Source organism: Diuraphis noxia, unplaced genomic scaffold (genome assembly GCF_037042655.1).
Source record: "Diuraphis noxia isolate RWA-SAM2 unplaced genomic scaffold, SU_Dnox_SAM2 contig0003, whole genome shotgun sequence".
Taxonomy (NCBI): domain Eukaryota; kingdom Metazoa; phylum Arthropoda; class Insecta; order Hemiptera; family Aphididae; genus Diuraphis; species Diuraphis noxia.
In genome coordinates, this window is record NW_028301713.1 from 17432079 (window position 1) to 17459379 (window position 27301).

Sequence of the window (27301 nt, forward strand, 5' to 3'; positions counted from 1 at the left end):
TGAGGCGTCCAGGGGTCTCAACCATATAGGTATCAACATCCGTTAAGACAGAAAAAACAAATTAAATGGTAAAATCCGGTCAACTGTATTCAAAGAAAATGTCTTTATGAATCAATTCTGAAGATAATTTTTTCTAGAACAGTATTTACCTATTATTATTTGTTATCATCGGTTTCCTTGAAATTAATTTTGTTGTGTTGATATTATAATTATTATTTGAACGAAGAATTTTTTATATCCATATTAAATTACATGGATTTTAGAAGGTCAACCGATAGAAATTAAGTAAAACAATGGATATTTTTAGAGCGTATTGCTAACGATGGAAAACGACGGAAACTGTTCGGAACAAAATAATACAAATACTTAAATTAATTTACTAGGTCGTATTAATTATCTACGATGATGTGGTTGAAAAACTTAACAATTAAAACATTTAAATTTAAAACGTGTTAGATTAACATATCATGCGAAAACCTTGAATCCTGTAATTTTCGTAACTAAATTGTTGATAAAATAAAATTATGGCAAAATTAATATGAGATTTAAAATTGGAATATTAGGTACCTATGTAAATTAGGTACTACATTAGTAAATATCATTTTTTGTTTTTTTTACTGATTTTATGTTTTCTTTTCATTAGTGATAATGTAAACATATAAAAACATATTATATTATCTGACAGTAAAATCGTATTTACATTTATAATAGATAGAATTATAGGTACTGGTTCATAGAAGTTATAAATCTTTAATATATTAAGGAAAATATTTTATTTAAATAATAATTAACAAAAAATATAATCAACGAGAGGTAAGAGGTAACAACAAAAATTCGAACATACATTAACATTACTAAAATATTTACTATCACTACTCAATATAATATATTTTATTTTCTTGGTTAATAGTCAGTACTACCAACCATCACTACAGAATCAACCAAGAGAAGAAGTAATAACAACAACAAAAAACACGATTTAGGTAATTCTTATATTACAAAGGTGTTAGGTGTTATATTTGTTAAACTCGAAATCTATGTAAATGGTATAAGGTAGGTATGCTAAAATAATAATTTAACCTTCAGAGAGAGAGACACACACATAGGTAAGTCAAAGGTGGAGATACTTATTATTGGTATAAAATATTATTCACGGGTACTTGTCATATTTTACACCCACAATTATGTTTATTAAGAAAAAATCAATTTAATCTACTGTAGTATCTGTACTAATTGTCTAATAATAAAATAAACTACTTAAATCACATGACAGACCGTTTTCGCTCTGAATCTTTAAATTTAAAACATCAATTACAGACTTACAGTACGAGTAGTTCGACTGCTATTGACATCTATTAAGTAGGTTGTAGGTATAGTTATATTTCCCTCGAAAATATGTGTCCGTGATAAGGAACGTTATCACCTACAACAAAACGTGCTTGAAAAAAATAAGCCAAGTACGCACATTAAAAAAATTATTTAACAGGTATGTTATTATTTCATATATTATGAATGTTGTCAGGATAAAGAATACATTGAATTTTATCATGATTTTTTCTTGATTACTTAGTTGGCACTAAATTTGTTCAAAAAAACCAAAAGTACCATATTTTTCAATAACTTTGCACCAAACGTTTGATGGTGCAAAGTTTATTTTTTTTCATTATATTTAGTTGTAATTGATGTTTTTATAATTTTCCAGCATGCCAAACAAATATAAAAGGGCCGTAGGCTCTAGAAATTACAGGAATTATACAGATGAAGTATTAAATACATGTTTGAACGATATAGTACACAAACTACTCAAAGAGAGGCGGAAAAACTCTATAAAATAGGCAGCTATAATAACCTACTTATATTTATATATACCACGGTTATTATCAGTATTATTGCTACTATTCTAGTATTAAGGCGGGTTTCCGCTACAACATTATTACCCATGTGCCGCGTGCACCTTAAATGTTCAGCTATGTCCAACAACGCGGTAACGTAGTTAATCGTGCGGTAACCTTATTACCTAACCAACCAATCACAGCAAGGGATTCACGCGAACGTGTATAGTGGAAACCCACCTTTATTTTCCATCGTTTGCCGGTGTGCCGCTTAAAGAGTACCAAGGTCCAAGGTATATACTGTCCGGTCGAAGAACACGCGCAGACACTGCTCGAATTTGTCAGCAGCACATTGCGCGTCCGTTCCCCGCACCAAATATTTATTAATATTTATTTATACCATAACAGTTCGCAAAGCATAATAATTAATAATCATATAGAAACCTCGCATAATCTACATGTAACGTAATCGTATAGTGTCATTAATATTTTTTTAACGCTTTGTTGCTTCTGTCGACGTTTTTTTAACGTATAAGTGTGCATAAATGATACAACTTACCTACCTATACGCGGTCGAAACGAATAACTGTATTGCGGTGTTGATGGACCACATTGTGTGCAATTTTTAAATTTTTTACCATATTTATGCGTATTCCATATACAATTCCTATACGTACGCGGTAAGCTGTTAGTCGCCTTTACCCGATTTTCCGTTTCAGGCGTTTCACAGAATACGACGATTATCACACTTGTTATACTGATAATATAACACTAAATGATGGACGATCCTTGGTACAAATCGGTAAGTCATTCGCTCAACCAAAAATAATAGATTTAAATTTGTGGCAAGTAATAACTATAATAATGACCAGAGTTTTAAGTGTGAAACCCAAGAAAATTATAATATACAATAGTATAATATATGTTTAATTGAGTTACTTATTTAGTATAACATTATTGTATACACTAACAATGTATTCAAGGACAATGCACGCATTTACTAAATTTGTTATTTAAATTATACTGAAATTCTAACAAATATAACTTCAAGTTCATGGAATATTGTCTATTTGTCTGCCTATGAAAGAATAAAGAAAATTGCTTAATATTTTTTTTTCAATTTAATTTAATTAACACTAGTGCGATGAAATTAAGTTTATCAGAATTTGGAATTTGCGTATGATTAATCTTTTGTCAAGTTCAATATTAAATTTGGTTTGCACATCGCATGTTTTAACAGTACAAAAGATAGTACTCACGACTAAATAACCAGATAATACATCAATATAACATTGACACTTGTTACATCATTTAATATATATCAAATTCAAAAATTATTACATTTAATTAAATCATGTTATAGATTATAATAAATTATTTTATTACAATAGCGATGTACAAACATCCTACGCCCAAATTTGATGAACCAAAGATTCTTATAAATTATAATAAATAAAATTATGAGAAGGTACATACACATTTTTAATAATTGTAATTTAGGATAAAAATTATTTTTAATATTGATATTATCACTGTTTGTTTCGTAAGTAAAAAAAATACTTATATCATATTATCATGCGTATAATTGCCAAGTATCGTAAATAATCACACGCTATATAAAAGGAATAATTCTTAACAAATATAGAGTTCAATAAACTTTAGGAATATTCAAATGTAGGAATTATAGCAATAAAGATATAAAATGTACAGTAACAATGTATATAGGTAATAAACTAATGTAATCATATTTAAATTGGTTTTTACCACAATTTATTTATACTTAATTTTACAATTACTAAAATACATAATTACAATTAACATTACAACCAGGCTGTTTCTTAATATGATTGTCATGTTCTCGTTATTGAATCAACCATTTTGTGGTGTTGTTTTTTTTCATTATATTATAGGCGATTTAAATTAACCAAAAAAAAAAATATATATTTTGTACAGTATAATTAATCGTAATTGTTATATTTTTATTCTTACTTTAGGAGGGAATCCGTGGCAAAATAGGCCATTGGGTGTGGGGGTGATATGGTGAGAGTATTTTTGTTTGTAGGTTTTTAAGTTGGTTGTGTAACATGTTTGTTTGTGTATGTGTGGCAAGGATATGTTGCTAAAATTCCCAGGTGGTCACCCATCCGGGAGCTAGCAACTGTGGCTGGAACGTACGCTCAATGCGTTTCTGCAGATATAGCGTACGATCGCGCCTCACACAGCCACTGATTATTAATTATTATAATTGTAATAGTGTAATAAATACAAATTCTAACAGACAGTGAAAACTCATCATCATAAAATGAAGATTACTATTAATATAATATACAAGACGTCAAGACCTCACAACATTATTTCTATTTTTATTTGTATTCATATATACTAGCACTAATAATCTATGTCATTCATTTCAAAATTCATAAACCACAAATTGTGAAAAAAAAATAGTTGTAATAGCACAATATGTGCTGACATTTTTCATAATTACCTAGTTAAATTAAAAAAAAAAAATGTTACTAGGTGGTAGGTACAATAATAAATTACAAAAAATACAAGGCTAAATTTCAAACAACGATCCACACAGAATCCCCGCTCTTAAAACCACAATCTATTGTAGTATATTATTTAGTAAAAATATGTGATGATGTCGACGATTTATTATTCCGTTTCAATCGTTTTGCTTTAAAGTCAAATGGTCCAATAAAACATAAATATTATAGAATATGACATAACGTGTTAGATTTATCAGGTCTGATACCATTTTTATGTTATGTGATTAATAGACAGATTCGTTGACGTGGGCGTTGACGAGGAAAAAGACAGATTTGGATGAATCGAATAAAAAAAAACTCAATAGGGTATTGACCTTCTTCGACTTGACGGCATTGGGCACCGGCTGCACATTGGGAAGCGGTGTGTACATATTGGCCGGAACAGTGGCCAAATCGATCGCCGGCCCAGCCGTAGTCCTGTCTTTTGTCATTGCCGCCGTAGTATCTGCATTTTCTGGTAAGGAAGATTTTATGGAGGTTAATTATTTTTAAGCCGATGACGCTCAATTAAAAAATCCCTATATGTTGTATAACTTTACCGGTAAATTCGGCCGGAATTTAGGTAACCTAACCTAACCAGACCGGCCGGGTCGAATTGAATTTATCGAATTTATCGTGAATCTCGCTTTCAGTGTTCGGATTAGATAAGTATTTTTTTATCTAGATAAAGATAAAGATAATGCAACTCAAATGTATCTAGATAGAGATAAAAGATAACTTAACTTATATTTATCTATAGATAAAAATAAAGATAAATACTTTTTTATCTAGATAAAAAAAGATACAATTTTTTTTTAAATGGTTCAAAATAATCTGATCAAACAATATAGTTTTTATTTTATTATTCTATTTACTGTTGCCATACAGTCTACAGCATTATAGCTATACCTAGCTATATTATATTATAGTATAATGTAGCCTGACACAGATTAAATGTTTCATGTATTTTTTAATTATATTTATGTAAAAATTATTATTATTTATTAATGAAATAACAAATAAACCGCTCCATAATATCAATAAACCATTGATTCATTTATACCAGGTGAGGGCCCGGTGACGGATGAAGGATTATCGATAGCTTCTTTAATTCATTTTTTATTATTTTCAGAACTTGTAGCTAAAAATCGCTTCATTATGAATTAGTATATACGTTTAACACTAAACAAACAATTTTAACAGTAGCGTTTAGTAGTTCTTCTTCTTTCATAACGACAAATGTCAAAATATAAAAACGGTAACGTGATAAACTGTTGAGTGCAAACTAAGAATAAGTGACAACTGACAATTGACTAAAGATGAAGATGACAATCGAGAAGCGGAGCCGACAGTTGCACACTCGATCAAACTATAAATATATAATATATTATGATATTATCTTAGTCCGTCATTGTAACTACAATGTAATTACCAATTATATAAATACTCCGTGATAGTCGATAAACATTAGACAATCATAATCGATAGTCCACACTCTTCAGACCATAATAAACCAATATCTGCATTTTCTGTGTTTGTCTAAACACGCGTGGGACAACAATACACCTGACAAAAATTAAGGTACTTCTAGTTGTTCGATTTAAAATATGTAAGGATGAGTTAATTGGTATACAAGTTTACTTTGCATCGGTCGAAGCACTTTTTCGATTGTAGCAATATTTTGATGAGAATAAATATTTTTAATTTTATAAATTTGTCAATTTTTTTTATTAAATATATTGAAAATATTAAAAATATGGTTCGACCGATGCAAAAATAAATTGTATACAAATAAATTCAAAAATCTTTACATATTTTAAATCGAGCAACTAGAATTACTTTAATTTTTATCAGGCGTATTGTATGTTCCACGTGTGTTAGACAAAGACAGAAAATCAACGTTTCCAATCCCCTTAACTGCAAATATCCACCCCCAGAATAGTACATTGTGGCCTGTGGGCTACGGGTTATGGCATGCGATAACGAGGAAATAACTAATAGATAATTAATAACACAATCGTTATTTCATTTTATTTGTACAAACTATTTAAAAATTTCATTATTTTTTAAACTATAAATTTGGTTTGAGTGATTTGCATCAATAAAAAATCTATCTAGATGAATTAATTTAGATTAGTAAAAAAAATATCTAAGATGACCGTTTAGATACCTTGTAACTAACTTGTTACTAACTATTTATCTAGATAACTGAATAAAAGACAAAAAAGTATCTAGATAAATTTATCTAGATATATCCGAACACTGCTCGCTTTTAGCTTATTATTGGGGGAGAATCTGTTTTCGACCAAAACCGTGCCCTTCACTTTTTGGATGATTCATTTTTCAACCAAATTTAAAATTGGTCGATTCCCTTTTCGACCAAAATCATACGACCCTCCCCTTTTCGGCCAATTCACTTTTCGACCACATTTAAAAGTTGTCTAATAATTTGAAATTGTTGCACCACTACCTATATTATATTTTCCTGCAACAAAAAAAAAAAAATGCCAGATCAGTTCATAAATTCTTAAATGATGCGATTAGGTTAGGTTAGGAAAACTTTTTAATAATATTTTATATAGATTCTCTTTTATTATTATCATTAATGATACCTACTACAGTAATAATTGACCTTAAACTTTATAATTTTTTTTTTTAATGCACACAATTTCACTAGCCAAAAGTTACTTATGGGCGGCTGCTTTAATTATTATACCTTTCATGTTATTCATTAATTTTACTATTTTAACTTATTGTGCTAATTTGTATAGATTGTGTAATATGTTAAATGAAAATATAATATCTAAGAAAAAACTTATAAAATAACCAGAGTTCACTGTTATGTGATACCAAAAAAATTTAATTAACGGCCAATATAATTTTAACATATAAATGTTTCTAGGACTGTGTTATGCTGAATTGGCTGGTAGAGTACCCAAAGCTGGATCAGCATACATTTACAGTTACGTGGCAGTTGGTGAGTTCACAGCGTTCATCATTGGTTGGAATCTAATCGTCGAATATCTCATTGGTAATTTCAATCGTCACTATTTAGTTTAGCTATGATACTTAGCACTCACTACGTACAACATACACACATTTTACATTCACAATAATCCATTTAAATCTGTTTTTAGTTGTGTAAACTACTAATTTTATATTAAAAATATGTTGAGGTGCAGAATAACTTAATTTAAAGGTAAAAAATTCCACTAGCTTAGATCCTCAAATTCAAATTCATGACCCAGTACAACGCTAAACTCGGTCACAAAATGGTTGTCTCAAATATTATTACCTACTTTTAATTGTATAGATGATCTATAATAGATCAATTTACTTTAGTTTGTTTTAAAAATAACTAAGTAACATGGATTATTGAAAATGGAAAATCATCTTTGTTGTACCTTATACGTATATAATAAGATGGTCGTGCAAACTGTCATTTATTTAAAACAAAATGTACCAATTTGCATAGGCGCAACTAGACCAATAATTTTGGGGGTGCACAAATAGTGAAGAGCTCACTGACCCGTGAGGGCAAGCCCCCACACCCCCACACCGTTCATCCCATTAGTTTTCATATTACATTTATAAAAACAAATAACTGCTAATGTAAAATATATAATATAACATACATACTTTGTTTTAATAGTGATACGTAATACAATTTATAGGTTAACAAAATTAAATGATCAGGGGGGCTATTCAGAAATTCATACGATAAAGATCCGTATACGAAAATCGTGGTTTCCACATGATCCTAAAAAACCGTATTCTAAACACTTTTTCGTATACGGATACAATTATGTCATGTGAAAAATATTCACACGATTGATTCGGATGGGTTTCCGTATGCGGATTCATGTTATTTAACCGGTTCTAAGGTTGAGATTATGGTTTAAACATTGAATGACGAGACTTATAGTTATAATTTATGATTTATGTTTATTATAATATCATGATATCATCTAAATAATTTAATATATTTAAGTATAATATTCATTGCATCAAGAATTTTGAATTAAAAGTTAATTAGTAACATATGACGCGCGTAGAAACAAATTATATAGATAATATTTTATAAACTCATACTATTAATTAAAGCGCGGATTTGTAAACATTTGCACATTTATTTTGGTTGATCGTATGATATGCTAAGTGAGCATTACAATATTATTTCATGACATAATTATTCAAAAAAGACACTTTTTAGTGCTTATTTTTGTATATTTTGCGATTTTCTATTTTAAAATTTTAATTGTATATTTCATCTTTTAGTGCATATTTCGATGTTTTTTAAATTTTTTTTTTTTTAGAAATTTTTAAAATATAAACTACCTATTTTGTCTATTATAAAATAAGAAAAAATATTATATTTTTATAGTTTCGATTAATATCAAAGTAAATTAATAAGTATACTTGTAGGAATAAACGGGTTTCCCTTAGGACAATATTGCCTTAGGACTTAGATCAATAATCGGGTAAATAAAATACGTAAACTAAGATAAGAAAATATCGGTTATGAGTGTTACGACCATAATATTGAACATTGACTTTATTTTACTAATGTTCAAAAATTAATTTTTTTTTTTTTGCTAATCATTTTATGCATATTTTAACATTTTAGTGCATAAATTTATGCATAGGTATTTAAGATTTTTTAGCGCATATTTGGTTGTTTTATAATGCTTATAAAAATCCGCGCTCTATACTCATAAATCATAATCAAACGTTGATCTTGATTGTGTTGACCGTTTTTATCTACAAACAGTTTACTAGAACTACCTATTTTAACATGATTTTGCTTGAATGAAAATTATATTTATTTTAAATTTGTTCACTTATCAAACTATTTGTTATATACCGCTCTATATTTAATATTGATGAATTGGTAAATCTTTGTTGTGGCGTACTTTGTACCCCTGAAAGAATAGAGTGACACAAATCAAAATATAAAATATATTATAATTATATAAATAATATATAAATAATAAATATATATGAGTATTCGAGTATTTATTCAAAATACTTTTCAAAAGTATTTTACACAAGACTGCATAGATGTGTTAAACTGTGTGGCTATGTCATGATCTCCACGAATATATATTAACCATTATAATAAAATAAATATATGTATATATATATCCGCACATTTCACCATGTCCTCAAAATACTTCCAGTCAGGCCCTGATGGTTTATTAATTTGAAAAAGTAAACATTATTTTATCAAACATTTGAATTTTTAAAACGATTAGGTACTCCAAATAATTTAATATTTACTACTAGTTAATTAGTAAATGTTTACTTTTTTCCATTTAATAATAATAATGTTCACATTGCTTGTTTAATTGTGTATGTAGTTTATATAACACTGAAATAGATTTAAAATTTAAAAAAGGGTAGGTCAGAATTGCGGTGTAGGAAGTTTGTCCACTGTTAAAGGGTATTTTTTCATCATTTTTGGTATACTTTCATATGACGTTGGCCTGTCACTTCCCCCTGGAGGCCTGGAACACATTGTATTTATTTGTATATTATACAATATGCCTATATAGTATATCTAATATAGGTACATAACATAAAGGCACCTATCTATTTTTCTCAATATAGGTATCTACATTATGGTACATAATTGGTACAACATATTAAAGAAAAAGACTTATATATTTTTTGGGAGTGCACATTTTAAGCTTGGGGGTGCACAAGTCCCCATGTTGCACCAATACCAATTTGTTGTTATGACATTTTAAATGTTAATTTATTATTAGAAATTTAAATTTAAAATCTTAAAATATGACCAGATCTACTTCAAGTATATCAACAAATTCAAACCAGTTTTCAGAAGTTTCATCGCTTTAATATGCATCCACCGGAATGATTAAAAAAAGTACGTCATACACTATACAAATGAGCGAGCATACTATTATTATATAATTATTCGTTATATGTCATATTGTGCATGACGCCATGTGCAATATTATGTCTTGCAATTCATTGCGCACAGAAGTGTTCTACTATTTCTTGTACACTACAATCACACACACTAACCATAATAATTTACTACATACATATTGAGCATATATATAGCAAAATATTACTGACAGTATAATATAATTATTTCTCTTGGAGGTTTGAATATTGCGATTTTCGGGCGTTTTAAGTTGCATTACTAACGCAATATTATTATATCGGTGTTATCCGTGTTGCAGCCATGCTCGTTACTTATACTCAATTTGTATTGGTCATTTGCAGGAACCGCGGGCACGGCTAAGGCCATGAGTAATTACTGTGATTCTTTGCTGGGCAATCCGCAGAAAAGATACATGACCAAATATTTTCCCATACACATCAGCTTCTTAGGCGATTATCCTGACTTAACATCATTCTTTGTGATTGTCATCATAGCACGTAAGATTTAATATATTTTTATAATATACGTATCGGTAAGTGTTTATATAATTACAATGATATAACTGTATGTACCTATAATATTTTGATTTTTGACAGTGTTCAATATTACGCAAAAAATTTAATTTTTACATATTTAAAATCTTAAAGTTAGGATTATTCATTTTATTATATTATATATTATATATATATATATATATATTATATATATATATATATATATATATATATAACCTATGCAGATTAAATTAATATATTTGAATCAAAAAACAGAACGATTAACGGATATTAACATATTAAAGATCATTTTAAATTACCTAGACTCTAAATTTTATTGCTGAATGAATTAATGACACAATTTTCTGTAGGTAATTAAAAACATTAACATAAATTTGAATATTTCCGTCAATAACTAGCTGATTAGATTGTCTTACGCTATTTTCATAGTATTGGTAGCTTGGGGTGTTCGTGAATCGTCGATTACCAACAACATATTTACTGCATTAAATCTTATTACCGTTTGCACCGTGATTGTCACTGGGTGTTACAAAGGTGAGAGTCGTAATAAAAATTCTGATCCAATCATAGAACGTTTATATTTTATACCAACAATAATAACTATGATGAAACGTAAAATTTTAGCTAATATATCAAACTGGTCTATTCCAAAAAGCGAAATACCACCTGAAGTAAAAGGCGGCGAAGGCGGATTTTTACCATTCGGATGGGTCGGTGTTGCAACGGGAGCTGCGAAATGTTTTTACGGATTCATCGGTTTTGATTCGATTGCCATGACTGGTGAAAATCATATTTTATCACACCATAACTGATAAATTCATATAATTTGTTTTTTATTCATACCGATAGGTGAAGAAACAAAAAATCCCAAAAGAGACATACCGCTGGCGATCGTCGCTTCTCTGTTCCTGAGTACGATCGCTTATTGCGGCGTGGCCATCGTTTTGACACTCATGTGGCCTTACTTTTTGATGGTATGTTATTGAAATTTTTTTTTAGTAATAAAACAAAATAATGTAAAAAATTATCATTCATCAATTATGAACAGTGTAGGTACACGTACGTTTCTTAGCCACATTGTTTTATAATATTAATATCGACATACCGCTTATAGGATGCGGATGCTCCACTTCCGGTCCTCTATGAAAATTTAGATATGCCGATGATAAAAATTATAGTCTCAGGTGGTGCGATGTTTGCATTGTGCACGAGGTACGTCCATCTCCACGACGACGTATCACAGTGTTGTCGATTTCTCAGCTAATATTTTTTTATTATTAATTTGTACCTAATTTGTACCTCACTATACAGTCTTTTGGGTACACTATTTCCACTACCTCGTATCTTGTACGCGATGGCTAACGATGGTCTGCTTTTCAAGTTCTTATCGAATATCAACGCGACGACCATGACCCCTCTAATATCCACGATCATAAGTGGACTTTTCGCCGGTAATATACCGAGATTGTGAACACTCACCGTTATCGATTGACCTAATTATAGTCGTAATACTGATAAATACCTCTACTTGCTGTTATCAGGTACTTTGGCTGTTGTGTTCAATCTTGAGCAACTCATCGATATGGCGTCCATTGGTACACTCCAGGCTTACACGATTGTTTGCATTTGCGTGTTGATATTGCGGTTAGTCCGAGGAGTTTTCGATAGCCGGCAGCAGCTACACGCGGTTTTTTAATGGTGAAACATTATTAAATGTAATATGTTTCATTATTGTTTAATAGGTACACAAACAACAATCCGCCCATCCAAGACAATAATACAACGAAATCAAATGGTATCACGGTTTTCAAATGGTTAAATTTGTCGAACGCAAAAGTGCCGAACTCCGACACCCAATACGTTTCAAGGGCATTGATATTTATATTTAGTATGTATATACCTAATTTATTATATATTACTATATTATTATGATAAAATCCAATAAAAATAAGTGCACCTTGCCACCTTCCTTACACTAATTTTGTTTAACACCAAATCTAGATCATTATTAATTAATAATTAATACATTATCACAGCACTTTATTCCCTTCATTTTACTTTTGTTCTCAAACCTGATATGAAAATGAACCAGAAATCAACAGTGGTAAACCACCTCTTGCATTTCAATATTTAATTAATAAAATTATTTTTTAAGGCAGGAATTCGATTGAGAACGGTCATTATTAGCGATACCCATAGCCGGAAATTGGGGGGGGGGGGGCTTGAGGGGTCTTAGCCCCCTCAAAACGTACAAATAGAAAAATTAGCCCCCTTAATTTTTGGTCATTGCACTACTTACATTTATCAAATGGCGAACGCAGTATTAATTTAGAAGCTTTGACTTCAGTACTTTCCGAAACTATATACCCTAACATGTATAAGCTTATGCAAGTTGCACTTACTCTTCCTATAAGTTCGTCTACGTGTGAACGTAGTTTTTCTGCGATGAGAAGGATTAAAACATGGCTGAGGTCATCCATGTTACAGAATAGATTTAATAACTTAGCTATAATTAGTATTGAAAATGATATTTCTAAAAAAAAATGATAAAGAAGCCATACTAGATTTATTTGCACAAAAAAATAGATATATTATTTTAAAATAAATATTTTCTAGTTTCATAACAAAGAGTTTTCATTGTTAAAATGTAATTATATGTATGAGTATCTAAGTTATATGCATAGTATACTATATCTATATCTAAAATAAATCACGCTTAAGTTTTGAATAATGTTTAGTGTAATATTATGTGTATATTTTTTTTTTTGCTTTGATATGCAATAAAGTATTTTTAAATATCAGCCCCCTCTAAAATTATGGAGAATTTCCGCCTATGGCGATACCTTTTTTAGATCCTTTTGACTATTACGATTGAGAACGCTCAATATGAGATAATAATGAGAAAAGACAATATTGAGAAGTGGACATGCACCAATAACAAATGCACAACAACTTTGTTAGTTAAAAAAGTTGAAAAAAAACAGTGAAAATCAATTATCTGTTAAAGAAATTTTAGGTGAGCACTTTCATTCTACCAACCATAGTCATTTCAAAAATTTAACGTCAAGTGTTAAGGGCAAATTGTTTCGACTAGACTAGTAAAAATTATTCGTACGGAACTCATGAAAGGCATTGACATTTCTGTCCTTCAACATAAAGATTTAAAATCTATTCTAAAAGCAATTTACTGCGAAAAAAGAAAATATATCTTGCTTTACCCAACAATTTTATTGAGGCTGTTAAATAACTTCAAAATATAAAGACTAATGATGTTTTTAAATATAGAGATCAACAATTTATTTATGTACACGACGAAAAGTATCAAATTTGCATTACGACTAAAGATAATCTAAATTTTATGGTGAATTGCACAACTTTTTTAGGTGACGGAATAAATGGTACAATTTTTGAAAAGTTTTAACACTTATTGAGCTGCTAATTATGACCTTTAGGTTTTAGATTCTGAGCGGAGCGAAGAATTTATTGATTTTACCATGATGTGTGTTTTTATTTTTTTTTTTTTTGTGTCTGTCATCACGTTTTGGGGCAGTAAAAGTGCTTTGATTTTTGACTTCAGTACCTCGTTCGATCAGAAAGTGAATCTAGTTGGTACTTTGGGGGGGGGGGGGGGTCAAAAGTAAAATTCTTAATACTTTTCTAAATAATCGAGAAAAACAAACTAAAAATTAAGGGAAAAACGGGAAATTTTACGCACACTCATTTTTCGACAAAATCGATTTTGGTTTTTGATGTAATTTTAAAACAAATCACCATAGATTTCACCGAATCTTTATATAAGTATATTCTATCCACCATGCAATTTTCAAAAATTTTCGACTTAAGTTGAACTATTCAGGCATTTGAAATTTTCGATCATTATTAGTTTTTTTAAAATTAATATTGATCAAAATTTATTTGTTAGGCATAAAAGCTTGAAAATTTAATACAAGGCTCTTAACATATTGTTACAATAGCAGTTGAAAAATAAAATAAATTCATAGTCAAAATTTTTTTTTTTTTAAATTTAATACAAGATTCCTTACAAGTTTTTCAATCTCTATCACAAATTCACAAATAAAAAGTCCACCGGAAATTCAAATTAAATTTTTATGAGCATTTGAAATTTAAATTTTTACAACATTGGATTTTCACTGAATTTCACATTTAGTGCTTTTCTTATTTTGGTGTAACTCTAAAAGTCTAAAACAAATGACCGCAGATACTTGATTACTGAATGTTTATATAATAGGCATTTTCTATATTTGATAACATTTTAAAAATATTTAAATTTGTTTTTAGCTGTTTACTGACATTTTAATTTTTCAACTTTTTTAGTTTTTTTTTTTTCTATAAATATCGATAAAAATTTATTTATTGGGTAGAAAAGATTGAAAATTTAATACAAGACTTTTAACACATTGTAACAATATCAGTTAGCAAACATTAAAAATACAAAAGCACGATTTTTTTTATAAGCATTTAATGTTCAAATTTTGACTAAATACGTAAAAATTACAGCAATGTTCAAATTATATTGAACAGAAATTCATAAAAGTTTTTCTTTTTAGACCTAAGATTTGAAAATTGAATACAAGGCTCCTAACATATTTTTACAATAGCAGTTGAAAAATAAAATAAATACATAGTCCCTTTTTTTTATAAGCATTCAAAGTTTGAATTTTGACAACCTACGTATAAATCCCGAAAATTCGCAAATTATTTTAAGCTAGAAATCCATAAAAAAAATTTTTTTTTAAATCTAAGATTTGAAAATTTTTAATAATCTATAATATATCCTAGACAGATAAACAGTCTTCGCTCAGAATCTTTTTTCGTATACAATGATATAATATCATTGGATTCAAATTTAATCCCATCCGTTACAGTAACCCACTTGTAACCTACTGTACAGCAGAGCGACATCCACTTTCCCGCTTTTTTTTTAATAACGTGTTTCAAGATTAATGAATACAACATTTTAAAGAATGTTTACAAAGACAATAATAGTGAATTTGGTAATTGGCTGAAAATTTTTTTCGTACTCCAATTTCTGCAGCATACAGACAGTAGAAGATGGTTTTATACAACTAATGGCGTTATGTCTAAATGAATTCTATGGTCATAGATTTGCTGATTATATTTTTAAAAACATATGTTAAACCAGATTGTTTATTTCCTCCAGTTTTATGGGCAAAAGAATCATCTCCAACATCTTAGGTAAATTTGTACAACAAATATTGAACATTTCAGAAAATATATTATTTATAATTTTCATTTTTAGGACTAATAATGCCGATGAAATCTTTCATAGAACTTTTAACAGACAGTTTTATTGCATACGTCCACCTATATACGTCTTTAAAACTCAATACCATTAAGCAGGGTACTATTCAAAAGGCATCAAAAGCAGAAGAAGAAAAAAACAATACTGCAGTCATATACTATACGAGTATTATAGTAACTACTGTCAAAATAAATTTTCTGAAGGATTAATAAAATATTAAACGCATATGGGAAACTTACATAGGGGAATTAAATTGTAAATTATTTTTAAACTTTTGTATTATAGGTAGGTATATATGTATATTGATATGACATTTTTAAAAATTATAATTTTTAATTATTTTATTCAATGTTTTATTTAATTTTTATTTTGACTTGAATATAGTTCGGCAACGTTGCACTTAATTTCGTTCTCAATAGTACTGATTTTTTGGGTCAGCAGTTATTTCATTGCTCTACTTCGAATGATCTTAATCGTATGCTAAAAAAGGTCGAACGTTCTCAATCGTATTACAGCCATTTTTAAAACCTATCTAGGATTGATTAAGTAAATGATATAGAACCGACCTGATACATCATAAACTGTAAGAAATTATCATATTATGATTCAAAATATCTCAATTAAAAAAAAATGCTAGATAAGCCAGATAAGGGACTTTTACACCAAAATGATAACTTTATTTCCAATTTGATTGCAATTTTTACAACACTAATTGAAACATTTAGGTATATTTAAAGCTTTATTGTTAATCATACATATATTATAATTTTTAATAATTAAGTGGGGTACTACAAATTCCCGAGTTGGCGCGGATACATAGCGCGGTTAAAGCACAAAACCGGTAGGTTGCGGGATACCATTGATACCGATATAGATACCCGAAATGCACAACGTTGCGTTAAAAAAGTATTTTAATATAGGTGTATCTACGTTTGTGTTTGGAATAAGTCTCGCAAATATGGGATCATATCATGGAACCACGAGGAACGTACTCATGATAATAAATTTTGTATCGATTTTGGTGTTGTTGATAACGTTGATCATGCTGAGTAGACATCCGACAGCCGAGGAAGATCTATCGTTCAAGGTATGAGCAGTGTGATTGATAAAAAAAATAAAAAATACAAATAATTGTATAGGGTGTTTCATTAAGAACGCAGGATTTGATTTGGCTGTCATTTTTTGTTTTGTATGTTTATTGAATTGTTTCTCTTATAACTGTTATCTTTAAACTCTCCGGTTCTGTTTATAACCATGACACAAAATAATAATATTATGTGACCATGGTGCGACCCAGAGATGTATCAGCAAGTGATAGCAAGTTTTGTGATCCGAACAGAAGCTTGCCAGCGAAGCCTATAGGTGGACATATTATGCCAGATGTGATATTCTACACTTCAATCAGAGAATAATGTATACTATACAGTTTAATAAAAAATTGTTGTTCAAAATAATTTTTTTATATAGTTATAACAATATTAAATACGGCGTTATTTATGAAACACCCTATATTTACGTGGGTTTTCAAATTTTGTTATAAAAATATTATTTTATGGCATTGATTTTTTTTTCTAGTATCGTAATATATATACTTGTGTAAATTATAATTAATTAACAGTTTTCTGGTTGAAAAAATACTAAAAACATAATTAAAGTTGTTAGATTTATTTTTATTTTTTATTAGGTACCTTTGGTTCCCATTGTACCGTGTTTGAGCATTATACTAAATGTTTACCTGATGATGGAACTGGAGTACAAGACATGGATAAGTTTCACCGTGTGGCTCATCTGTGGTATGTTTTTCTTCATCTAATTAAACTTATATATTAAGCCTAATATGTTCAATTATGTAAATACTTTTTTGGGTGAAAATCATAAAAGTGAGCAAAACATGATGTTGTGGCTAGTTCTAGATACAGATAATATTTTTGCCCAACATCACTTTTAGTTTATAGATTAATTTTGTGCTGTGGGCCTCACCGAAGATTTACTTATAAAATGTGACAGCCATATTTAATATTATCCTCATGAACTCCTAGTATGATAATTTATTTACTTTTGCCAAAATTATTTATAACTAAATTCACTTTATTAAAACATCTGTCACCTATTAGAGTAGTGAAATGATTGAATTTTCAAAGTTTATGGTAGTTTTAGATAAAAAAAAGCGAGTAAGTGGATGTCGCTCTGCTGTACATTAGGAGGTGGGGTGGACCTCTGACTAGGGTAGGTTAAATTTGAATGCAATGATAGGTATCATTGTATACGAAAAACGATTCTGAACAGAGATGATTTGTCAGTCTAGGATAATATATTATATTTAAATATTGTCATATATTCTATTTTGAAACAAATATTTTATTTTTTAATTAGGACGCAATTTGCATAGGCATGATTATTAAATTTTTCCAAAAACATTGCATGTAGTTATCATAATTCATAATACCTTATATTATCATAGATATACATATACCTGGTTTGAGGATAAATCGTTATCATTACGTGATTTCATAAAAATTTAAAACTCAAAACATTTTTTCTATAATGACGCTTCAAATTTTCTCTATAGCTATTTGAAGCAAAACTTATGGAAAACTTATTGTTGATATTTATAACCTTAAAAATATATACAAACAATATTATGAATAAATTTACAAATAAAACTACAAAAAAATTCAAAATCAAAATCGATTTTGTCGAAAACTGATTGTGCATAAAATTTCCGGTTTTTCCCTTAATTTTTAGTTTGCTTATCCCGATTATTTAAAAAAATTATTTTGACCCCCAAAGTACCAACTAGATTCACTTTCTGATCGAATAAGGTACTGAAGTCAAAAATCGAAGCACTTTTTCTGCCCCAAAACGTGATGACAGACACAAAAAAAAAAATATTCATGGTTTTGACGAATTTTTGTCAATCTTTGAACTTCAAATGCTAATAAAAAAAAATTGTACCTATGTATTCTTATAATTTTTTAATCACTATAAGAATAACTTATGAGGAACTCTGTATTAAATTTTCAAGTATTTTGATAAGGCCAAAAACTTTTCAGAAAAATTGAAAATTTCAGTTGTCTATAAATATCTCAAAAAAGTCAAAATATTTTGAAAATTAAAACATGTAAAGAAAGTGCCAATCTAAATAAATTGTGACTAACGATTTTTAATTTTTTTTAGCTACAATGAGAACAACTCATAATAGGAACCTTGTATTACATTTTCATGTTTTTTGGTCGTCCAACATTTTTTTTTAAAACATGAAAATATATACTCATTAATAGTTACCAGTAAAATATATTTTTTCTCAAACGCAATGTTGAATAAATGTAGAGAAGATTTGTATCAGAATTCACTAGACATAGTATAATTTAAAAATATTTAATCTATTTCTGTAGTTTTTATATCTATTTTGAATGTTTGATATCGTTAACTTTTATTTGTGCTCTATGACGGTGACAATTTCATATATTCATTGAATTTGTAAGCCCTGAATACCAGCGATTGGACCGAAGAATGAACTTTGATTGATTAAAACTTGTCATACAAATGAAACCCAAAAATAATGTATATAAGTATTTTATCAATTATTAGACGAAGATAAGATTAGTAAATCGACAAGTTCAACAATTTTTACAATCCAACAAATAATATGCAATCAATTTAGACGTTCTTCAAATAAATACCATTTAAAATTCATATAAGATTATCAGAATCAAATTATATAATTATATGCATTATATTCAAAATAACCTAATGATTATAATTAACAAAATATGATTTTTCAAAAACTTCTTATTGTATTAAATTTTTTATTCTAAATGTTTAAAGTTTTTAAACAAAATATTAACATTTTACGTTTTATTAATTGTTTACAGGATTATTGATATATTTGTTCTATGGTATCGGTCACAGTTTAGAAGGAAATAAGCAAAACATTCACCAAAATACAATTCAAATCAATTTGAGTTAGGTCCTTGAACATTTCTAAAATTACCCATAAGTTTGAATCAACAATCAACTTAATTGGATTTCTCATTTATTTTTAAAAATATGTGTTTGTAAAATGAATGACCTTTATTGTATAGGTACTTAACAATATTAATATTACTCGTATAATATTTTTGATAAACATATCCATCATAATCAACATCATTGTCCAAAAATATTGTTATATCAAAAAGTATTTTAGTTAAAGTAATATAAATGTCACGTATATTTGAATTCTTGATCCATTTCACGAAACGAAACTTCATTTTTTTAAATCACTTCATTATGTAGAAATTCAGAAATGTAGTATTATGAAACTTGTGTCATCATTTGTATGTACGAGTACGTATAACGTAAGATTAATACATATTATATTAATTATAAATAATACATAGTATGAATCCAGTATGTATTTTTGTTATGTAACTATAATAGTAACTAACTATACGGGTAATACATGGACATCACACTATTCACAATTCACACTCGGCCACTCAAATCAGATATTCAGATATACACAGTAATTACTTATTACTTACTAACATGATATATTATTATAATAACATAATAGATTAAATAAAGTAACATCATTGTGTATTAAAATTTAAAATGTATGTATAATATTATTGTTTTATACATATGTTATCGTAATAAACACCACCGAGGTCGATGATTTTTATCTCTAACTCAGTTCGATGTTTTGTGCCATGTCACAATGAATTTGTTTTTTATATTTACACTAAGCCAATAACATTGTAAAAGTAAAAAAATTAAAATTAAATATTGTTTTCTAGTACCTACTTTGAAATTATATTTTCTTTACGATGTTCATTATTTCAATAATAAAATTATGTTACATGGCGCATTAGATAGGCAACTTAAGTACACCTTCAAAGCAAGCAATAATTATAAATTTCCTATAATAATATTTAATGTTTCAAAGTTTTGGCTTATTTACGAACAGCGCCGGCGGGACGTTTTGCGGGATCCGGTGCAGATTTTTTTCATGGCACGTCATAGAACTTATTCGTTTGAATTTTTTTTCGATTTTTTTTTTAAATTTAAATTTGCTTTTTGTTAGAAAATAATTATAGCAAAGCGATTACAATATAATGATGTATCAAAACATCATAACAACATTTTCAATTTTATTTAATACTTATCTAAAAATATTTATAGGAATTCATGTGTGCATAATCAATTACATTTTTTCAGCAAATTATTCTGTACGTTGCAGGTCGCACGTATAAGAATTTTGATTTAGTTTTACTCTCATTCGTTTATTATAAATTATAATATTATATTCCGATTATCAGCTGATAAGATTCGTCGATCATTATCGTATACATATTTTGGTAAGTATTGAAGGCAGGAGCTACTTAAGAGCAATTCAATACACGAAGCTGTACACTTACGCAACTACTATCGTTCGACTACTGCAAACAAATGGAGAACAGCACGCGGGCGAACTACAAAAAAAAAAAATAATAATGATAAAAACAACGCTAATTCGGGTGTCGAAACGATTATTATTAAATAAACAACAAATTTCGATAACACGCACATTCGCGATATTCTGAGCATATGTATAACTTTTATGTAATACATTTTATATTTTATTGATATTATTTCAAACAGTAACAATAAGCATTTAAGTATAAAAACATTTAACTAACCAATTCGATCATTTCTTTTTACACAGATTACCGTCACAACACAATGATATAAGAACTCGATGAATAAGTAATCAATCAATATAATTATTATTATCATATTATAGTCCAATTTTAGCCATATATATTATATTTCCAATATAACAATTATTATGTATAGTGTATATAATTTGGAAATATAATATATATGACAAAAATTAGACTATAATATGAAAATAATAAAGGTATTGAGTGATAACTTAGACATTGAGTGCCTAAGTCACTGTGTAGGTATGACGGATAATAGGTGTAAAAAGAAATTAAACAATTGGTTAATTTAATATTGTTTGTGTTCTTCAACGAATTCTGTTTAATAATTTTGGCGATGTCCATCCTTCTTGTTCTCCAAGCAAATGGTCATAGCTGAAATTAAATAATGTTATGTATTTATTAATGAAAAAGATAGAAATTAATAAATATCGTAAATAATCATACCCATAAAAATAATAATTTAGGACCATAATGCTGATTTTTACCTTTGCCTCTTTTTTTGTTGGTGCTGTTAAGTATAAATTAATACCAAAAGTCATTGTAAGGGTAACATGCTAAATTTTATAACGAACTTCCTAAAAAATAGAACATTCCAAGTCAAAACATCAAACCAACTATCCGACACATTCACACAGGAAAATGGTGTACCACAAGGTTCCACACTTTCTGTTACACTATTTTTGGTGGCAATTAACAAAATTGACAAACAATGTAATCTTCCGATAAAATCCAACATATTTGCAGATGATGCTAACTTCTCCTGTAGAAGCAATAATATTAAAACAGTACAATATCATCTACAAGAAACAGCAAAACACCTAGAAAAATGGTCAGCAAAAATGGGCTTCAGCTTTTCAATAGAAAAATCAAACTGCATAACCTTTACTAGGAAATCAAATGTAGGGGAACTAAATATTAAAATGGAGAACAAAACTATACCCAACAAAAAATGCATAAAAATATTGGGTATCACATTCGATTCTAGGCTTACATGGCCACAACACATAAAATCCCTGAAAATATCTACAAACAAAGCACTTAGAATAATAAAACTATTATCACACACAAATTGGGGAAGTGAAACAGAATCATTGATCAAAATATGTAAAGCAACAATCCAAGCAAAACTCTATTACGGTTCGTTCCTTTATACCTCAACCAAAAACACATTAATAAAATTTATTAACTCGAATCACAACACAGGGATGCGAATGGCTATAGGGGCCTTCAAAAGCAGCCCAATTAAAAATATCTATAATATAGCGGGAGAACCTACGCCAAACCTAAAAAGAACTGAGTTGACATCCTATACGCTGCAAGACTAACTAGATTAACAAATAACCCAGCATCAACCAACCACATAACCCTTGAACTACAAAAAAACCAAAATTACACCAAGATCCCACAAATAATGAAAAAATAAAAAATAATCAGTATGGATCCATGGACAAGCTTATACAAAATAAACACAGAATTGAACACTCTACCTAAGGAAAACACACCTCCATATATTTATAAAAACTTTCTGAAAAATGTTCTCGAGAATCAAAATGAATTTCAAGAACTATACACCGATGCCTCCAAAAGTGATGAAGGAGTAGGAATAGCCATAATAAAAAACAATTCACAGACATCGTTCAAACATCAACATGCTCTATATATACAGCCGAAGCTCTTGCTATATTACTTGCCATGAAATACATTAACAAAAAGGAGAACCAAAAACAAATCATTCTAAGTGATTCGTTAAGCACACTTATTAGTGTACAAAATAAATTCAATCCTAGTGACATCGCAATTCAAATTCAAAATAGATTAGAAAAAGCAAACCAAAGAACAACAACATAATAATAATAATAACACATATAGGAATAACATAGGAACACATGGGAACACATGGGATACACATAGGAATAATCGGTAATGAAAAGGCAGATAAACAAGCAAAACTAGCTATCAGCTCACCGGACTCACAATACATTAACATTTCATCATACTCTGATATAAGAAAACAAATAAAACAGGACACCACCTTACTGTGGCAAAATATATGGACCACCCAAAACAACAAACTAAACGAGGTCAAACAAACGGTCAAACGATAGAGAAGAAACCCAAACATTAGTACCACAAACGAAAAAAAACTAAATAGGGCCAGAATCGGTCACACCAGACTAACCCATGAGTATCTAATGACAAAAAGTGACCCACCAATATGTCAATCATGTGGCACAATAATCACAATCAAACATATTTTTAAAGAATGCAGAATGTACATCAAACAAAAAGAGGATCTCAATATAAGCCATCAAATTGGAACAAGCCTAGGCCCAAATCCTGACAATGAAACCAACACCATTGAATTCTTCAAAACAACCAAATTACTCAAACTACTTTAGCCAACCTTTCAATTTATAAAATACCAAACAAATTATTTCTAATTATTTCTCTTGTACTTTTTTTTTATTTTTTTTTGTTTTTTCTCTTATTTCTTTGCTCTGTTCCTTATTATATGTATAATTAATTTATGTTTATAGTGATATGCTAATGGCCTAGTAGTCGAAGCAGAAATTGTATAAATTTCAATACCAATAAAAAAATTAAAAATTAAAAAATAATACCAATAATAACTGATTATTTTATAAACATTTTATCTGAGTTTACATTATATAAAATATTTAAAGGAATGAAAAAAAGTATTAAAATATTAGATGTTAATAGAAGTATGTTACAATATAAAAAATTACCTCGTGCAACAAAAGCTTTTTTATCTACCGTACTTACCGTATTAACGGCTTCATTTTGCTCTGGGCGCCAAATCTTAACGGCACAGCCTGGTTACATGCATTTAAATCATTCACCAAAGTATCTATTTTATCTAATTAAATTGAATTGTACATGCTGTTAATACCTTATAATAATCAATATTATATATTTAAAACTATGATACGGCACGCACGCTAAATGCGCTACTGTCTCGTAAAAATGAACTCGTTGGTATTTGGTAAATAATAATCCTTTTATTTCTGTGTAAATATAATATAATATACAAAAATGAGGAATCGGGGACCGATGGCGTAGCGGTCTTCGAAACCTTGAACAAACATGGGAACAACGTGTTTCAATATATAATAAATACTAGCTCGTAGTATGTACATAAATTGGGTGGGGAACGAGTTCTGATCACGTCGGGGCCGCTTATGAAAGTGGCATCTGGCCGTGAGTCTCATTCTGATAAGTGTGACCTAATCAATATAGAGGTTGTCCTGAAAAGGACAATTTCGGTTCCACGGAGACTAGTCCTAATCGGCGTGGGGTATTCGTCGGTTGGTCATTGAGTCGACTTCAGGGTTGTGTGTCGCTGGTGTGCAACTGGTTAGGTTAGGTTAGGTTAGGTCGTCTATAGTCTATTACATTTTTATAATTTTTATAAATTATATTTTTTTTTACACGAAATATATCCTCTGTGACATAGGCCATTGGGTGACAAAATTTAAATTATATTGGGTTGTATTTACATTGAAAACTATATTATTTTGCAGTGTTCATATTTTATTTTGAAGATCTGCCTAATAACTTAATTTATTATACTACTGTTATTAAATTGACTGCAATTCAAGTTTTGTTCTACACAATTTACTTAATCATATTAAATTTTTGCACATGCCATGATTTTTTTATCAAAATGTGCTCAGGTGTCTTCTTTGACATTTCATATATTTCCATTAGATCAATTTTGATTTTTAACAGTTTCAATCGTATCAAAACCTATGCCATTTTGAGAATTTTTTACAATAGTTAATTATTAAATATTCGATTTTTAAGTGTTATTAGTCAAACATCGTTAAATGTATTTTGTTCTTTCTGAATTTTTTATCAAATCGCATACGTAGAAATATAGAATTTACCATTGCACCGTGCTGACTGTAATTTTATTTAGGTACCTACCTCCATATATCCGTTCGGCGATAATATTAAATTATTTATAAATTAATAATACTTATGTTATAATATACCGGGTGATTCTTTTATCATTGAACAATCATTATTTCAAAAATTACTAATGTTTTTGAAAATATTTTTTTACATAGTTTCAAGTTGTTCAAAAACCAACGTTTTTATTAAAAACAATTTATTTTAAAATATTTTTTATCCTTATCATTTTTTTACTTTTTTGAATGACAACATAGAGTTTTAATTTCATATTCCAAAGCAGAATATTTTTCTAAGTATTTTGATTCATAAAAATTGAATTTAGGACGAGTAGTTTACCCAACAAAATGTTTGTCCACTACTCCGCTTGTCTAAACTTTAAATACTTATAACTCATAAACTACTCGTCCTAAATTCGATTTTTATGTATCAAAATACTTAGAAAAATATTCTACTTTAGAATATGAAATTAAAACTCTATGTTGTCATTCAAAAAAGTAAAACACTTAAAAAATGATAAGGATAAAAAATATTTAAAAATAATTTTTTGTTATAAGAACGTTGATTTTTGAACAACTTGAAACTATGTAAAATAATATTTTCTAAAACATTAATAATTTTTGAAATAATGAGTGTTCAATGATAAAAGAATCACCCGGTATAACACTTGTAGGATTTCAAACTTTAATACAATTATAAACGTACATTTCGCCAGCCCCCCCAAGTACGATTAGAGAAATGTTCCCCAGCCCCCTTATATATTTTTGAATTTACGGTTAAACCAGTATCGCACAAATTCTGAAATTAGTCACACAAAATCACACTAATGGCACACTAAGTTTAGCGAAAAAAAAAATTCAAAAATCATACTGGTTGGTGGGAGGGGGGGGGGGCTGGCGAAATGTACGTCAATTCTCAATTATAATATTTTTTACTGTATAATAAATCTAATATATTATTATTAAAATTACTGGATACTACCGTCAACCAATTACCAACACTACATTCTACAATATCTACTTCTAGGCCTATGTCGCCTAGGGCAGCGGTCGCCAACCGGTGGTCCGTGGACCACTGATGGTCGCGTGAAAATTTAGGTGGTCCGCGGAAAAATTTGAACTTAACTTGCAATATTATTTTATTAGCCAAAATTGCACGAAATTCTTTAAAACAAACTGGAACAAATATCACATTCAAATTTAATTAAAACTTAAAACTTTAATCATAAATAAAAATAAAACATTTTTTATTATTTTACATAATATGTATATTTTTTATAATATTTTGGTGCAAAATTTATTAGTAGTAGTACGGTATTTATGTAAAAAAACTATTTTAAGATATAGATGGTCCGTAGAATTTAGAAGTTTCAGTGGTCCGCAAGGTCCAAAAGGTTGGCGACCGCTGGCCTAGGGTATATTTCGTTTAGCAAAAAAAAATAAAAATAAATATCTACTCACATAATTCACAAAAGTGTGTGTAAAATAGATCGTTAAGTGAGAAATTTTTTTAAAGTATTTCATTTTTCAATATTTAATATTTTGACTATACATTTTATTTTTATCAGAAATTGTTCTATTATCTTTATATACAGGGTGTCCCGTG

The 27301-nt window shown here is 28.7% G+C and overlaps 1 protein-coding gene and 1 pseudogene across 2 annotated transcripts; both read left to right on the forward strand.

Annotated features, from left to right (window-relative positions):
* The first annotated feature begins 1951 nt into the window (after positions 1-1951).
* LOC107165114 (high affinity cationic amino acid transporter 1-like) lies at positions 1952-20860 on the forward strand. 2 transcript variants are annotated; one of them, XM_015513199.2, is made up of 14 exons: positions 1966-2634; positions 4616-4841; positions 7266-7394; positions 10616-10771; positions 11219-11323; positions 11414-11569; positions 11639-11763; positions 11904-12001; positions 12101-12240; positions 12331-12433; positions 12532-12677; positions 16994-17160; positions 17758-17866; positions 19949-20860. In XM_015513199.2, exons 1-14 carry the CDS (start codon positions 2608-2610, stop codon positions 20041-20043), a joined length of 1782 nt encoding a protein of 593 aa, XP_015368685.2. In that variant the 5' UTR covers positions 1966-2607; the 3' UTR covers positions 20044-20860. The 2 variants fall into 2 exon arrangements, with proteins under 2 accessions (XP_089081205.1, XP_015368685.2); XM_089225079.1 differs by lacking the exons at positions 16994-17160; positions 17758-17866; positions 19949-20860 and adding exons at positions 15972-16006; positions 16071-16979 and having other exon boundaries at positions 1952-2634.
* Positions 20861-22314: 1454 nt separating this feature from the next.
* On the forward strand, positions 22315-24402 carry LOC149056890 (uncharacterized; annotated as a pseudogene).
* Positions 24403-27301: the final 2899 nt, after the last annotated feature.